The 15,906-nt window shown below is 52.7% G+C and overlaps 2 protein-coding genes across 2 annotated transcripts in view; one reads left to right on the forward strand and one right to left on the reverse strand.

Annotated features, from left to right (window-relative positions):
• Positions 1-1,129: 1,129 nt before the first annotated feature.
• On the reverse strand, positions 1,130-8,432 carry FOXA3 (forkhead box A3). Its single transcript, XM_044260543.1, has 2 exons — positions 8,347-8,432; positions 1,130-2,843 (listed from the first exon to the last, which is right to left on the reverse strand). Exons 1-2 carry the CDS (start codon positions 8,413-8,415, stop codon positions 1,857-1,859), a joined length of 1,056 nt encoding a protein of 351 aa, XP_044116478.1. The 5' UTR covers positions 8,416-8,432; the 3' UTR covers positions 1,130-1,856.
• Positions 8,433-9,393: 961 nt separating this feature from the next.
• Positions 9,394-15,906, forward strand: part of SYMPK (symplekin scaffold protein) — a 37,602-nt gene continuing 31,089 nt past the window's right edge. The window contains exons 1-3 of the mRNA XM_044257080.1: positions 9,394-9,479; positions 14,425-14,548; positions 14,694-14,759. Coding sequence (XP_044113015.1) covers positions 14,444-14,548; positions 14,694-14,759 — 171 coding nt within the window. The 5' untranslated portion in view covers positions 9,394-9,479; positions 14,425-14,443. The remainder of the gene's footprint in view (positions 9,480-14,424; positions 14,549-14,693; positions 14,760-15,906) is intronic.

A 15,906-nucleotide genomic window follows, 5' to 3' on the forward strand; every position in this document is an offset into this window, starting at 1 on the left:
AATGAGACCAAGCCCGCCCACCTGCCCTAATCTGGCTGAATGACCCTGGCCCAGTCCCTTTCCCTCCTGAGCCTCGGCTTCCTGTCATTGTCTCCCCCTGCCCCTCCCAGAGCCATGCGCTCAGAACATCTGAGCTGCTGACCCCAGACTCAGAGCTCTGTTCCCCTCAGAGACACCCAGACGCTAACCCTAGGGGCCCACAGCCACCCAAGGAGGATGGAGCTCTTTCCCCACACACCTGCCTGCTGAAGTGACTGCCGACCCTCCATGCAGAGGTGACAGGCGTAACACCCAAGCGCTGACAGACCCTTTGAAACACTTGAAACATACAGGCGGATACTGACTAACAGAGGTGCACACAGAACACACAGTGACAGGCAGGCTTGCAACATGGATCGAGGCCCACACAGACCCCTTGAGGTGGTGGGTATGCAGACAGATGGACATGAAGAACTGTGCCTAACAGTGGGAGACCCACCAGGACCCAGGGGTAGGGGGACAAAGAGAACTACACACACAAAACCGTAAGACATCCCAGGACACCGATAGGTAGCAAGCACCCAGAATGTGGGACAAACCCACAGAATGGAGGGATACAAACCAGAGGGAACAATGGGAGGGCCACAGAGACCCCAGCGGGCACAGTGATATCCTATGACCCATGGAGGCCCACCCCCCCAACACACACACACACACACACACGCATAGGCACACCATCTCCTTCAATTAACACCTTGTTTGTGCCTTCCCCTCCTCCCCAGCTTAACCAAAAATAGAGCAGCCCCTGGGCTCCTTGGGCCTCAGAGTTAGAGGTGTGTGTCTGGGGAGTGGAGGTGGGGAGATGGCCTTGGTCATTGCAGAGCCACCTCCCCCTGCCCTGGCCCGGGAGCTGCGGGGGCTGCTATCTGTGAGCAAACTGTCCTTGGGGTCAGGGACAGCAAAGAGCCAAAGGTCAGGTCGATGCCTCCCCCAACCCCTCCCCCAGAGGCAGCCAGCTCTTGGGGGCAGGCGGGAGAGGGGACAGGGACATGGCAATTCAGGTGTTCAAGCCCCATAGGGCCCGCCCTCCAAAGAAAAGAGACATTCAGTGAGAGGCAGAAACAGTGCCTTTAATGGTCCAACACAGGCAGTATCCCGCTTCCCAGGCAAGAACCAGACTTCAGTAGAAATTCCCCATACCCTAGTCAGTCCTTTCTGGTTTCCCCTGGACCAGAGGGGGGAATGGGCTCTAGAAAAAAACAAGGAGTAGCCTCACCTCCATCCCTCACTCAACTCACACCAAAGAGACGTTGATGACAGTGGCCAACCCAGGGGCTGTGGCAGCTGTCACGGTGCACAATGGTACACTGTTTATGTCAGTCAACCAAGATGGTGGCCATCGTAGCACCCAACGTGCCCAAAAAAAGATGTTATGCAGGATGATGGCCAACTGGCCCTCCAGTATGCCAAGAAGTCAACCAAAAAAGAAGTGATCACAGCATCCAACGGGCCAAAGAAGATGTCACTGGAATGGTATCACCATCCCGTCCAAGAGGATGTCCATCACCATGTCCAAAGGGCCAACTGAGATGTCATCCCAGGTAGCAGCCATCAGAGCACCCAATGGATGGACTAATAACGTCAATCAACATGGCAGTCTTGGTAGAACCCAGTGGGCCCACCAAGATGTCAATGGCAGTTATCACAGTACCCAAAGGATGGATCCAATGCCCTCAGACACCGCAGCCACCACAGTAATAGACCAAACAAGATGGTAACTGACGGGGCGAGTCAAGTGTTACCAGGAGGATCAGGCCCCAAGTGCCCGATGGTGTGAGCTATAGCCATACCCCACCCACCACGCTCCCACACCCCCGCTAGGACGCGTTAAGCAGAGAGCGGGAATAGACACCCTGGTAGTAGACCCCAGGCTCCCCACTCTCCACCCCATAGCCCCCAAACCCCATGTCCAGCTTAGGAGGTGCTGGCGTCTGTTCCGACATCAGGTTGTTGATGGAGAAAGGGTGATTGAAGTTGTAGGAGGCATCAAGCTTCAGCTCCCCGGGGAGCTCCAGGCCAGTGAAGTAGGGTGAGGAGGAAGGGGGTGAGCCACAGTCCAGAGCCCCCACATCTTCCCCGGCCTGGGCCTCTGGCTCAGGGGGTGGAGGCTGGGGCTGCGGGGGAGAGGTGACCGTAGCAGCAGGGGCAGCGGCCGAGGCAGCCGGCCCTGCACTGTTCCTGGGGGTGGAAGTCCCGCCAGCCCCCTTCTTCACCTTCTCCTCCAGCTTGAAGCGCTTCTGGCGACGCAGGTAGCAGCCGTTCTCAAACATGTTCCCTGAGCTGGGGTGCAGGGCCCAGTAGGAGCCCTTGCCCGGCTTGTCTGGGGAGCGTGCCACCTTGACGAAGCAGTCGTTGAAAGACAGGGAGTGGCGGATGGAGTTCTGCCAGCGCTGCTGGTTCTCCCGGTAGTAGGGGAAGAGGTCCATGATCCACTGGTAGATCTCGCTCAGGGTCAGCATCTTGCCCGGTGCCTGCTGGATGGCCATGGTGATGAGTGAGATGTAGGAATACGGCGGCTTGGCGTGGGCCAGCGGCCGCCGGTAGCCTTTCGGCATCTCCTTCCCATGCACCAGCCCGTGGCCCGAACCCCCGTACCCTGAGCCGCTGCCGCCGTTGCCGCCGCCAGCCCCCAGGCCCGGAAAGGTGGGCCCCAGGGGTGCTGCGGGCGCTGGGGGCGCCAGGGGTCCTGAGGGCAGCGGAGAGGCAGGGAGCCCCCCGGGGGGGTAGGGAGCACTCAGAGGATTCAGGCTCATGTAGGAGTTGAGGGGGGCCATGGTGGGCACGGGGGTAACCGGCGAGTAGACCTGCAAGGAGAGAAAAAGAGATGGGGGGAGGTCAGTGAGTCGCCACTCTGCTGATCAGCAAAGGGCCACCAGTGTGTCCGCCACTGTGTGTCTGTCCATCTGTCTGTCTTGCCCCTTCTACAAGTCCCCTCCCCCATCCTTTCCTGTGTCCGCAGATGGCTATCTCTAAAAGTCTCTCTCTCTTCCCCATTCTAATGCACCTCATCTTCCATCCCCCAAGCTCTCTATACTGGAGTTCATGCTTTAGGTGGTTATCTAAGTAGGGGTCTGGGGCACCCTGGGGAGTCTCCGAGACCCTTTGAGGGTGTCCAGGAGGTCAGAACTATTTGCCTGTAATGCTAGGAAATTACTAGCCTTTTTCACTATGTCTCAGGAGTTACAGTGGACTTCTCCAGAGGCCACCGGACACGGGACATTGCAACAGACCAAATGTAGAACCTGCCACAAGAATCCCGCTGTCTCCTATTTTTTTTTTTTTAAAGATTTTATTTATTTATTTGACAGAGAGAAATCACAAGTAGGCAGAGAGGCAGGCAGAGAGAGAGAGAGGGAAGCAGGCTCCCCGCTGAGCAGAGAGCCCGATGCGGGGCTCGATCCCAGGACTCTGAGATCATGACCTGAGCCGAAGGCAGCGGCTTAACCCACTGAGCCACCCAGGCGCCCCCCGCTGTCTCCTATTGAACCAGACACTGAAGAGATTTGCCAAAAGTGTAACAGTGTCACTCTCTCACTAAACGTTTTGAAATATAGTTATTCTGTTTTAGTTTTTATTTTTATTTATTTTTTTAAAAGATTTTATTTATTTGACAGACGGAAATCACAAGTAGGCAGAGAGGGAGAAGGAAGCAGGCTCCCTGCTGAGCAGAGAGCCCGATACAGGGCTCGATTCCAGGACCCTGGGATCATGACCTTAGCCGAAGGCAGAGGCTTTAACCCACTGAGCCACCCAGGCGCCCCTTTTTATTTTTTTTTGAATAGGCTCCATGCCCAACGTGGGGCTTGAACTCACAACCCTGAGATCAAGAGTTGCCTGCTCTATCGACTGAACCAGCCAGGGGCCCCTGGAAATATAGTTATTAATAAAAACATAGTATTTGGGGCGCCTGGGTGGTTCAGTGGGTTAAAGCTTCTGCCTTCAACTCAGGTCATGATCTCAGGGTCCTGGGATTGAGCCCCGTATCAGGCTCTCTGCTCAGCGGGGAGCCTGCTTCCCCCTCCCCTGCCTACTTGTGATCTCTCTCTGTCAAATAAATAAAATCTTAAAAAAAAAAAAAAATAGAGGTCCTGAAACCGAAAAAATAAAAAATTCCTCTCTTATCTAACCATACCCTCTATTTGGGTATGCTCTATCACCCTGTCAGGTTATAGAATTATAGCTGTTAGAGGCCAAAAATGTTTCAGGATGGGCGGGGGGGAGGACACCTGGTTGGCTCAGTCAGAAGAACCCACTGACTCTTGATCTCGGGTTCATGAGTTGGAGCCCCACGTTGGGTGTAAAGGTTACTTAAATAAATAAAACTTAAAGAAAAAAATTTTTTAATGTTTCAGTATCAGAAATCACATGTTTCAGCTTCATCTACTTCATCTCTTTCCCATGTATCATTATATCTAAGGCATCGCTATTTGTAAGCTGTAATATTATTTTAAGTACCAGTAAGAATGATACCAGTAAGGCGGGCAAAAAAAACAGCCAGTCCTAGACACCATTGATTGTAAAACCCATGCCATTTTCAGAAATGTTCTAATGAAAAATGTGCATCTTAGCTCACTGAAATACAGTAGACATGGCTAGGTCTCTCTAAGTAACCCTCTCTCTCTCTTTCATCCATTCAACCAATATCTATATGGTCCCCCTACGTAGTGCCAAGCACTGCTCCGAGCACTTCACAGGAAAAGGTCTCCATTTCAACCTTTACAATTGCGCTGTGACGACACGCACTGTTTAACTGAGCAAGCTGGGGCCCAGAGAGGTTGTCCAGGGTCACACAGTAAGAAAGGGGCAGAACTGGGATTCTGATTTATGCATTCTGGCTCCAGACCAGGGCTCTGGATCACAAAACAAAAGCAAGACAGGAACAGCGATCCTCACAGACCTGATAGTCTAGCAGGAAATGAAGGAGAGAAAACGCAGAGAACAGAAAGCATGATGGGTGGTGATTTCTCCCTCCCGGTGCTTGTTTACCGGTTCAGCCCACTGTCCACCATCCCCCTCCCTCAGTCCGACAATGGCTTCCCCCCTCCCCTCCCCTCCCCCTCCGTGTGCCCTGCTCCCTCCCCACGCGGGGGTGGGGTGGGGTGGGGTGGGTGGATGGGTACAGCTATCTTTCCAGCAGGAGCCGCCCTTGCTGTGGGTCAGTGGGTCCTGTCTTGTCCCCTGTCACTGTAAGGATCTGCAGGTCCCAAGGTCATGAGAGAGAAGGGAATGGCCGGGGTCACTCAGAGACTCAGGGACAGGTGGCAACCAACTCTCGTCTGAGTGCAGGCAGAGAAACTCTCTCTCACGCACTTTTCTTTCATCTCCATCTCTGGTCTCTGACTCTCCCATCTGGTTCCACGTGTGACTGTCCACCTCCTTCCCTGTTTCAGTACCTCCCTGCTCCTCCTCTCTACTCCCAGTCTCCATCCAAGCTTCCTCTCCGCCATCCCTGTCTCTCCCCGCCATCCCTGTCTCTCCCCGTCTCTTTCTTGCCCCTCTGTCTTCCCCTCCTTCTCCTGTCTCTCTCTCCTCTTTCCCCAATCCCCCCCAGTCTTTCCCTCCTTGTGACTCTCCCCCCACCCTATCTCTCTCTGCCCCACTCCTGGGCCACGTCTCTTTCCCCCCAGCACGTATCTGTCCCTCTGTCTCATTGCTTCAGCATCATCTTCCCAGAAGCCTCCCATTGAAACTGGAGTCACAGGTACCCCTTCTCCATGCATTGATGTCCCCACCACCACCTTGGCTGATTCTGCCCCCTCCCCAGGATAAGGGAAGTGCGTCCTTAAGAGCTGAAGGAAGGCAATGGACTCAGAGAGCTCCTAAATCCCTCTGCAACCCCCACTCCAATTCTCCAACTCCATGAGGCTCCTCTGGATCACAAAGGAAGATTGACTGGGACCCCAGGACTCTCCTTTTCTGAGTCCCCACCCATCCGGAAGTCCTCCTTGAGGTCTGACCTCAAGCACTCCAGCTGCCCTAATCCACCCTTGGCTTTCCCACGCCCCAGGGCTGGGATGAACCCCCAGTGTCCGGGTGTGAGCCGGATCTCCCCTGCCAGGGCGGGGCTGAGATTGGGGGGAAGCCCTCAGGGGACCGGCACCCCTATCCCAAGAGGCTGGAATTTCTCTCTCTTCATTTCCTTATTGTCTCTGGGGAGAGGGTGTGACAGGGAGCATAGGAAGGCCATGTGAAGCCAGAAGCCTAGTTTCTAGTCCCAGTCCCAGTCCCAGTCCAGATCCTCCAGATCCTCCAGCAGCTCCCCCTTCCCCACGCACACACACTTGGAGTGGCTTCTGAGTTCCCATCTCTAAAAGGGGGGAGAACTTGGACCAGCTGATCTGTGAAAATTGGAGGTCAGTGGGGACACCCCAGGGTGCTAACTTTCCAATTTCCTTCCTGACAGGGAGCCTGACCAGGGGTGTCAATCACCCCAGCAGGAGGGTGCTGTGAGCAAGAAGCAGTTTGGGGACCCTCTTAGTTCTTAGTTGCTGAATGAGTGCAGATGTTTCTTTCCCTATTGTTCTGACCGGGGGGAGGAGGTGGCTCAGTGCATGGGAAGGCTGGGGACACTGTATTTCCATTTCCGGCCCCCTATATGTTAACTCTTCCAAAATATGCCCCCAAATACTAATCATCTCTAGACTGTCCCTCAATTTCTGACAGTTTCCATGCAAGTTCTTAAACTTCAGACTGTGCCCTCATAGCAACTCCTCCATTATAGACCAATACAACTTTCTTCTTAAAGATGTGCTCCCCCCAAACATAGATCTGTAGTTGGGTCTTCTTCAATCATGTCCCTAGACTCTGAACTCTCTCGGCTGGGGCACCCCCCCACCCCCCCACCGGCCAGCACTACCTGCGAACGCTTCCACTTCCCACCCGTTTTCTGCCTTCCCCACTGTACAAGTGACACCTCCAACTCTCAGCACTCCCAGTCCCTTCCCTGGTCAGCCTGCCCCATCCCACGTGCACCTCACACCTCCACAGCCCCAAGACTGGCCCCTCCTGGGCACTCTGCCAAGCCCTGCAGTCCTGGGGAACCAGGAGTCCCAGCCCAAGCTTCAAACCCCAGACCCAGAATTCAGGCATGGTGGGGCTCCTTGTAAACCCCCAGATCTCAGAATCCTTGGAGATCTCACACATTCCAGTCCCTCTGCGACCTGAAACCCAAAGTCTCCTTCCAGGTTAAGAACCCAAATGTCCAGACCCCCATAACCCTCCTACTGGGACCCCTCCCTCTGCCATTTCACAATCTTGACTATAGAAAGAACAAGCTAAAGAGGAGCCCTTGTAGTAGTGGGAATGGGAGTTAGAACTGGGGAAGGACTTTCCCTCTGCGGAGGTACAGGAATTAAGATACACCCTGCCCCCTACTCCAAGGGCAGCCTTGTCAGAGATGGGACAAGTGAGGACATTAGCAATTACTGGAGATTACTGGAAGGCAGGGGTGTGAAATCTGAAACCCTCCAGCCTCTGAGTATCCCTGCTGAGGGTCTCTAAAAACAATTAAACCACTGAAGTTCAGTCAGGAGGGGTAAGGGTCCTGAATAGAGATGGGGGGCGGAGACGGACCCCTCTCCTGACAATGCCCTTGCTCACATCTGCTCTCAGGTTCCCAACTCTGACCCCATCTGGGCCCCCATCTCTCTGAGCCCCAGCTCTCACCCACCTGTGATTCCAGGCTCCCAAACCATGTTTCATCTCTGGGCACCTCCATCCCTTAACTTTGAGCACCAATCCCTATTTCTGACTCTTAGATCATCACCCCGGAGATGCTTACCGCACGCACAACCCCAACACTGATTTCTACCCAGAAGCCCCATCTTTAACTATATTCCACCCCTGAGCTCCCACCTCAGACTTTCCTTAATGGTGAACCTTTTCTCCCATCTCTTAGCTCCGGCCTCCCCCCAACCCCGCTCCTCCCGCCTTGGAACCCCACCTCCCAATCCCCCAGCTCTATCCCCTAACCTGGAACTCGGATTTCTATCTTTGTTTTTGTTTTGTTTTTCATTTTAATCCCTTGGATTTGGGGTCCTCAACACCCAGTCTTCACGTTTAAACTATGAGCTGCCCCTTGCCTAAATTTTTCCGTTTGAGCCTTCGCTCCAACCAGCCTAAACCGCACTCCCACGCCTCGTACCCCATCCCGGACTCCTACACCTGGTCTGCGTGTCTGTAGTTCCTCCGCTCCTCAACTGTAGCTGGGGCTCCCATTGGACTCCCACACTCCGTCCTTGCCCCCATTCATGCTCGCACCCTGATTCATGCCCCCCACTTCCCGCTCCGCCATCCCCGAGGACACACCTCGCCCGCCTCCGGGTAGTAGCTCCACTCGGCCAGGTCATGGGCCTCCATCTTCACCGAGCCCAGCATCCCCCGGGCCTGCGCCCCCTCCCGCCCCCGCTCCGGCCCGGGGGGAACCGAGCGCTTCAAATCTCTCAGCCGGCACCGCCTGAATTGCGACCGGTGCCCGCCCGTCCGACCGCCCGGGGTCCCAGCCGTCCTGGGCGCCGCGGGAGGCGGCCACGCTTTATAGCTGGGACACCCCCACCCCCCGCCCTCGCACGCCCCGGGCTCCCCTCCCGCCTCCCCGAGGGCGGCGCGCTCGGACTGGGGCGCCCCCTGCGGGATTAAGCGGAGACAGACCTCAGGCGCCGGGAGCCGCAGCCCGGGGCCACGAGAGCTGGAGGTGGCTGAAGAGAGGGAGCGACGGGTGCGCAACACTGCCAAGGCTAAAGGCCCCAAGGGCAGAACTCTGGGGCTCTTCTACCCCATCGGGCTTCATCTTCTCGACAGAAGAGGGCGAATGGCCAGAGCCCAGCATGACCGCGGCGGAGGAGAAGGGCCTCAGAGCGCTGTGGACTCCAGAGGTCAGTATATGCTACCATAAGGACTGCAAGAGACCCTCGAACCCACGTTCCCATTGGACGGACTGGAAGACTGAAGCTTCCGACAGCTGGAAAGGCTCCAGACTGCGTAAACGGTCAGGACCTAAAGTGTACGGGATCGAGGACTCTGCTTAGGCTCCACTGGGGCAACAGACCACCTCCAGGTCCTCGGAGCTTTGCCGCCCAGACTCTCCGCCCGCTCTAACACTAGCCGTCCAGGACTCAGAACTACCAAGAACTCCATTTCCCAGAAGCCTCTACCTCCCTTTCCGTCCAATGCCTCCGCTAAGGGACTACATTTCCCTTAAGGCATGGCAATCAGAGGCCGGAAATGAAGGACGCCCCGGCGTCGTCTGGGGGAGGGTGGAAGACCTCTCGCGTTGCAGGAGGTAGGGGCGGGGTCGGGCCGCAGTGTGGACTCCATTTCCCGGCGGCCCTGTGTGCGCGGCGCGTGCGCAGTGTCCCGGCGGCGAACGGAAGATGGCGACGGCGGCGTCTGTGAGGAGGCGCTGCTGAGGGGGCGCGAGGGGGACGGAGGCCGGCGCCGCGGTGAGCGGGGGGCGGAGTGGGGGCCCGGGAACGAAGGGAGGAGGGACCCTGAGGCGGCAGGGGCGCTGGCCGGCGGGTTGGGGCGCTGTGAGGAAAGAGGAGCAGTGACGTTCGGGACCCCGGTTTCTTCCCCAGCTCAGGACCCACCCGTGGCTCTCCAGTGCCCTCAGGGCAAAGTTCCAACGTGGCCCCTAAGGCGCGTCCGCCCCTCCGGCCCCAGCTCGGCCTCTCTGCTCGTTCCCCACTTCGCACAGCTGCACTGGCCTTCCGGTTCCTCAAACTCGCCATGCGCCTTCCCGCCTCAGGATTTTTGCACATGCTGTCTCCTTTGCCCGCAACATCCTTTTACCCATTCTGCCTGGCTAACTCCCATTCATCTTTCGGGTCTGTGCATCAACGTCACTTCCTCTGCGAAGGCCTGCTTTCCCGCCTTCCGTCCCGAAATCCGCCTGTTAAACCCTCTCATAGGTCCCTGTTCCTTTCCTTCATGTCACATGTGGTCTGATTTATCATTGGACCTTTATTTGTGAGGTTTTTCGATTAGATGCTTGGCCGTGAGGTCCACGGAGACAGGGACTTAGAGAATGTGTTCCCAGCACAGCGCTGGTCGCACTGAAGATGCCCGGTTAATGTTCGTTGCATGAGTGAAAGATACTCCTGGGGTTACTTCCTGTGTGAGGGGAGTCGTCATACTCCCAGATGGGAGTGGGGCAGTGGGACTCCATAAGGAATACACCAGGAGGGAAGGGGAAACAGTGATGGTCGGTAATCGCAAAAAGACTGCAAGCACTCCCAGATGTTCTTCAATAGGGAGGCTGGCAGAAAAAAAGCTGGTAATACCTACATAATAAAATACTATGCAACTATTAAAGGGGGGTTGGGGGAAGGGAATGAAGAAAATGTCTCTACGTTGATATAGAGAGTGGGCTCCAGAAAATATTAAGTGAAAACAAAAGAGAAGGCGGTGCTAATTATGTGCTCCCTTTTTACTAATCATATGCTTCCCTTTTTACAAAAGAAAGGAAATGTGCATATACTTTTTTTTTTTTTTTAAGGATAAACCAGAAAGTAGAAGAGGAAGAACACAGGGTTAAAAAAATAAAAAAGGTAGATTTCAATCAGTTATTGTCATGGAAAGAGTGGAAAGGTTGGAAAAGTTCATCATGAAAAGGTTCATTATGTTCTGATAAGGGACTGCAGTGTGCTGGTTGTCAGGTGACTGTGCCCCTTGGCTTGCTTGAACAGACCTGTCCTGGAGAAGGCGATCCTTTCAGAGAGGCAGGACTGCCTAGTGGTGAGGAGGATAGACTCTGCAGTCATACTGCTGGGTCTGTGTCTCAGAAGCTGTGAGCCTTTGGTCCAGTGACTTTACCTCCCTTACCTTCAAATTTCCTCATTTGTAAAATGGAGATTAAAAATAGTAACTGCTTCCGGGGCGCCTGGGTGGCTCAGTGGGTTAAGCCGCTGCCTTCGGCTCAGGTCATGATCTCAGAGTCCTGGGATCGAGTCCCGCATTGGGCTCTCTGCTCGGCAGGGAGCCTGCTTCCCCCTCTCTCTCTGCCTGCCTCTCTGCCTACTTGTGATTTCTCTCTGTCAAATAAATAAAATCTTAAAAAAAAAAAAAAATAGTAACTGCCTCCAAGAGTTGGTGTTGGGAGCTTTAAATAAGTTAACATGTGTGTTAGAATTGTGCTTAGCACATAAATATTAGCTATAATTTTTCAAGCGTTTTAGAGCCAAAGGGCGGGGATAGTAAGTCCAGTGATTGGGGAAGCCCTTTGGCATTCATTCAGATATTTACTGAGCACTAACTCGGTGCCAGGTGCTGTTCCATGCTGGAAGTCTAGAAAGTGAACAGACACATGCAAATCTTGGCCTTCACAGAGCTTATAAATTTGTAGTATGCTGATGGTAATAAATGCTGTGCAGAAAAATAGAGTAACACAGATGGAGAGGAAGAAGGAATTGACGTTTGAAATAGGGTAGTGGAAAAAAGAAAAAGAAAGAAAGAAATAGGGTAGTGAGGGAAAAGCTGGAGTGCAGAGACCTGAGAGGAAAGTGAGGGCAGAGGTAGAAGGGGCCACTCATATAAGGTCTCCTAGGCCTTGGTGAGGATGAAGGCTTTGATGCTAAACAAGATGTGACTGTGACAGGTGGCAGGGAGTCTAGGAAGGAAGCTGCTGGATACTCATTCATTTAGCAGACATCTGGTGAATAACTACTGTATTGCAATATATTACATTCCTTTATTTTTATTTATTTTTTAAAAAGATTTTATTTACTTATTTGACAGACAGAGATCACAAGTAGGCAGAGAGGCAGACCGAGAGAAGGGGGAAGCAGGCTCCCTGCTGAGCAGAGAGCCTGATGTGGGGCTCAATCCAGGACCCTTTGATCATGAACTGAGCTGAAGGCAGAGACTTTAACCTACTGAACCACACAGGTGTCCCTTATGTTCCTTTTAAAAGGTGCATCTTTTTCAGCCTCCTCAAATTGTTAATGGTTTATGCAACATCCTTCAGATCTTTTCAGGGGCACATAAAAATAGTAGCTGTACTTATCTTGTGTTTATTTTGCATACTAACTCATCTACTCCTCAGAAAAGTCCTGGGAGTTAAACATTGTTGCCGTCCCTGTTTTTTGGTTTTGTTTTGAGATTTTATTTATTTATTTATTAAGATTTTATTTATTTATTTGACAGAGATCACAGGTAGGCAGAGAGGCAGGCAGAGAGAGAGAGAGAGAGAGGAGGAAGCAGGCTTCCTGCTAAGCAGAGAGCCAATGTGGGGCTTGATCCCAGAACCCTGGGGTCATGACCTGAGCTGAAGGCAGAGGCTTTTTTTTTTTTTTTTTAAAGATTTTATTTATTTATTTGACAGAGAGAGATCACAGGTAGGCAAAGAAGCAGGTAGAGAGAGGAGGAGGAGGAAGCAGGCTCCCTGCCGAGCAGAGAGCCCGATGCGGAACTCGATCCCAGGACCCTGAGATCATGACCTGAGCCGAAGGCAGAGGCTTAAGCCACTGAGCCACCCAGGCGCCCTGAAGGCAGAGGCTTTAACCCACTGAGCCACCCAGGTGCCCCTGAGATTTTATTTATTTATTTGAAAGAGAGAGCGAGCATGAGAGGAGGGAGGGTCAGAGGGAGAAGCACGCTCCGCACTGAGCAGGGAGCCCAATGTGGGGCTTCATCGTGGGATCCTGGGATCATGACCTGAGCTGAAGGCAGACACTCAACCTACTGAGCCACCCAGGCGCCTGTCCCTCTTTTATAGTAAAGAAAACAGACCCAGTTCATAGTGTATCTACATACACAAACTTGACAAAAATAGATTGAATTAATGTATTCTGTGATGACATAGGTTATCGTAGATAGCTTTTTATGATAATACATCGAGACCCACCAGATTTATTTTACTGTTTCCCCTCTTCTTCTGGTTTTTCTCTTTTCATTTTTAAATATGTATGTAGATATAGATATACATGTGTGTCTATATCTATATGTATCTCTCTTTTTTTTAAAAGATTTTATTTATTTGACAGACAGAGATCACAAGTAGACAGAGAGGCAGGCAGAGAGAGAGGAAGGGAAGCAGGCTCCCTGCTGAGTAGAGAGCCTGATGCAGGGCTTGATCCTAGGATCCTGGGATCATGACCTGAAGTGAAGACAGAGGCTTTAACCCACTGAGCCACCCAGGTGCCCCTATATGTATTTCTCTTTTGTAAAAAGGGAGGATGCAGTAAACATTGACTCCCACTTTGCATGTTTTCAGTTAGTATATGTTGGAATCTATTGTTAATCAATGTATAGAGATTTTCCTTTTATTCATCCCTCATTTTTTTAAAGATTTTATTTATTTGAGAAAGAGAAACAGAGATAGCGAGAGAGAGCATGAATGGGGAGGAGAGAGAGAAGCAAGCTCCCACTGATCAGGGAATCAGACGTGGGACTCTCCTGGGATCACAAACTGAGCTGAAGGCAGATGCTTAACTGACTGAGCCTCCCAGGCACCCCCATCCCTCATTTCTTTTTACAGTTGCATAGTATGTTGTTATGTGGATTTATCTTGGTTTTTTCAGTCATTCTCCCTGTTTGAGAACACTTGGGTTGCTAATAGACTTTTGCTGTAATTGATCCTTATTAAATAGTTCTGCCAAGTGTGACTCTGGGACAGATGCCCAAAAGTTCCCCTTCCCCCCACTCCCCTTTTAAAAAAAAAAAAAAAAAACAGGGGCACCTGGGTGGCTCAGTGGTTAAATCCTCTGCCTTCGGCTCAAGTCATGATCTCAGGGTCCTGGGATCAAGCCCCACATCGGGCTCTCTGCTCAGCGGGGAATCTGCTTCCTCCTCTCTCTCTCTCTGCCTGCCTCTCTGCCTACTTGTGATCTCTGCCTGTCAAATAAATAAATAAAATATTTAAAAACAAAACAAAACAAAACAAAAAACAACTCCATAATACTCCAGAAAATGGCTGAAACCTAATTTATTTTAACTAGGCCTTTTTGGATGTGTTGAATACTTACCAGTAGGACTCTGTGACTGGTATTCCTCAGAGCTCCCTTGCAGAAAGCTTGCTGTCATGTCTGGTCCCAAGTACAGCACCGACGGAATGACGAGGCCCTGAAACCAGCAAGGAGGTTGCTGTGTGTTCATTTGTTCAGTCATTCAGCAGATGTTTGTGGGCAGCCTGCTATAGGCAAAGTCCTGGGGGTGAGGCCTGGCACTCCACAAGGGACTTCCTCCATCCTGGGAGACCTCTCTCTCTCCCAAATCATAACCCCTATGTACACAGACAGTCTGAGACAGCCTTGATGGGAGATGGAGTTCAGAAGACCCAACAGGGAGAGGACAGAATGGAGAGGAGGGTTGCTCCCTTTGTGGACAGTTGGGTGAAGGTCCAGCCTATCCACAGGGTCCCAGAGCTTGATCGATCCTCTTTTTCTCCAGGAAGTACCGAACAGCAGCCATGGCAGGCAGCAGTGGCGACAGTGTCACTAGGCGGAGCGTGGCATCACAGTTCTTCACACAAGAGGAGGGGCCAGGCATCGATGGCATGACCACCTCAGAGAGAGTGAGCATGGAGGGAAGGGCTTAGAATGGGGAGGCACAGCCCCCATCTTTAGGGCAGTCCACCCCCAGGTGCAGAGCCCAGGGAGTACCAAAGGGGCTGGGCTGGTAAAGCTAGCACCATCCCCTGCCTCTCCTTCTCCTTCCAGGTTGTGGATCTCCTGAACCAGGCAGCACTAATCACCAATGATTCAAAGATCACAGTACTCAAGCAGGTGAGGGGCTGGGGTGATGCCGGGCTAAGCAGCACAAGGGGAGGGGCTGGGAATGTGAAAAAGACGACACTGGTCTGACACCAGTGTCCGCATTTAGGCATTTAGAAAGATTTTATTTATTTATTTATTTATTTGACAGGTAGAGATCACAAGTAGGCAGAGAGGCAGGCAGAGAGAGAGAGAGAGAGGGGGAAGCAGGCTCCCCACTGAGCAGAGAGCCCGACGCGGGGCTCGATCCCAGGACCCCGAGATCATGACCTGAGTCGAAGGCAGAGGCTTAACCCACTGAGCCACCCAGGCGCCCCAACATTTAGGCATTTAGGATATGCTTGCTGTGGTGCCCAGTGCTGTACAGGCATGCTCTTTTTTAATTCTCACAAAAGCTCTGGGTAATTTGTTCCCCGGTTTCTACAGAAAGAAGCAGAGTTTCAGAACTTAAAATAATGAGCCTCAGGTCAGTCTGCTAGGAGCCGGCTGAACTGGGACTTGGCATGCTGGATTCCAGCTCCAAATCCTCTGCTCTTCATCCTTGTATTTCCTCTCTGCCACATTCCTGTCTAGCGGGGAAGACGTACAGGCCACCAGACAGTGGAAACAGAGGGGGCAGGGCGGGGTGGGTTGGAGGAACCCAGCTTGCTGAGGAGCCTTGAGGGGCCTGCTGACCCAGCCTGTGGGTGGGAATTCCGGGAGGGCTTTCCGGAAGAGGGCACGTGGGAGCAGAGACCTGGAGGATGAGGAGAGAAACAGGCTAAGTGAGAGAGGGAGGGTGTCTCAAGTGAAGTGGAGGGCACAATAGGTTACACAAAGGCAAAAGAAGACAGGAAGAATTGGAGGGGAGGGGCCGGGTGTGGTTAAGACCGGGAGGCCGGTGAAGTTCAGGGTTGGAGGGGGTCAGGTTGTGTGGGTGAGAACCTTAGTTCTGCTGCTTGCTCCGTGTGTACAGCGTGTAGCCTTGGATGGCTGACTCAGCCTCTTAGCAGTGGGAGCCAGACCACTGCTGGCACTGGGCTTCTGTGAGAATGTCTGTGGGAAGGGCTTATTCCAAAGAACCTGGCAAGTCCAAGGACATCAGGAAATAGGTTCTCACTGTCATGAAATGCCTGATGAATTGTGGCAGTGTGATTGGGGAGTAGAAACAAGGAGAGTG

The sequence above is a fragment of the Neovison vison genome, chromosome 7, assembly GCF_020171115.1.
Source record: "Neovison vison isolate M4711 chromosome 7, ASM_NN_V1, whole genome shotgun sequence".
In the NCBI taxonomy this organism is placed as follows: Eukaryota; Metazoa; Chordata; class Mammalia; order Carnivora; family Mustelidae; genus Neogale; species Neogale vison.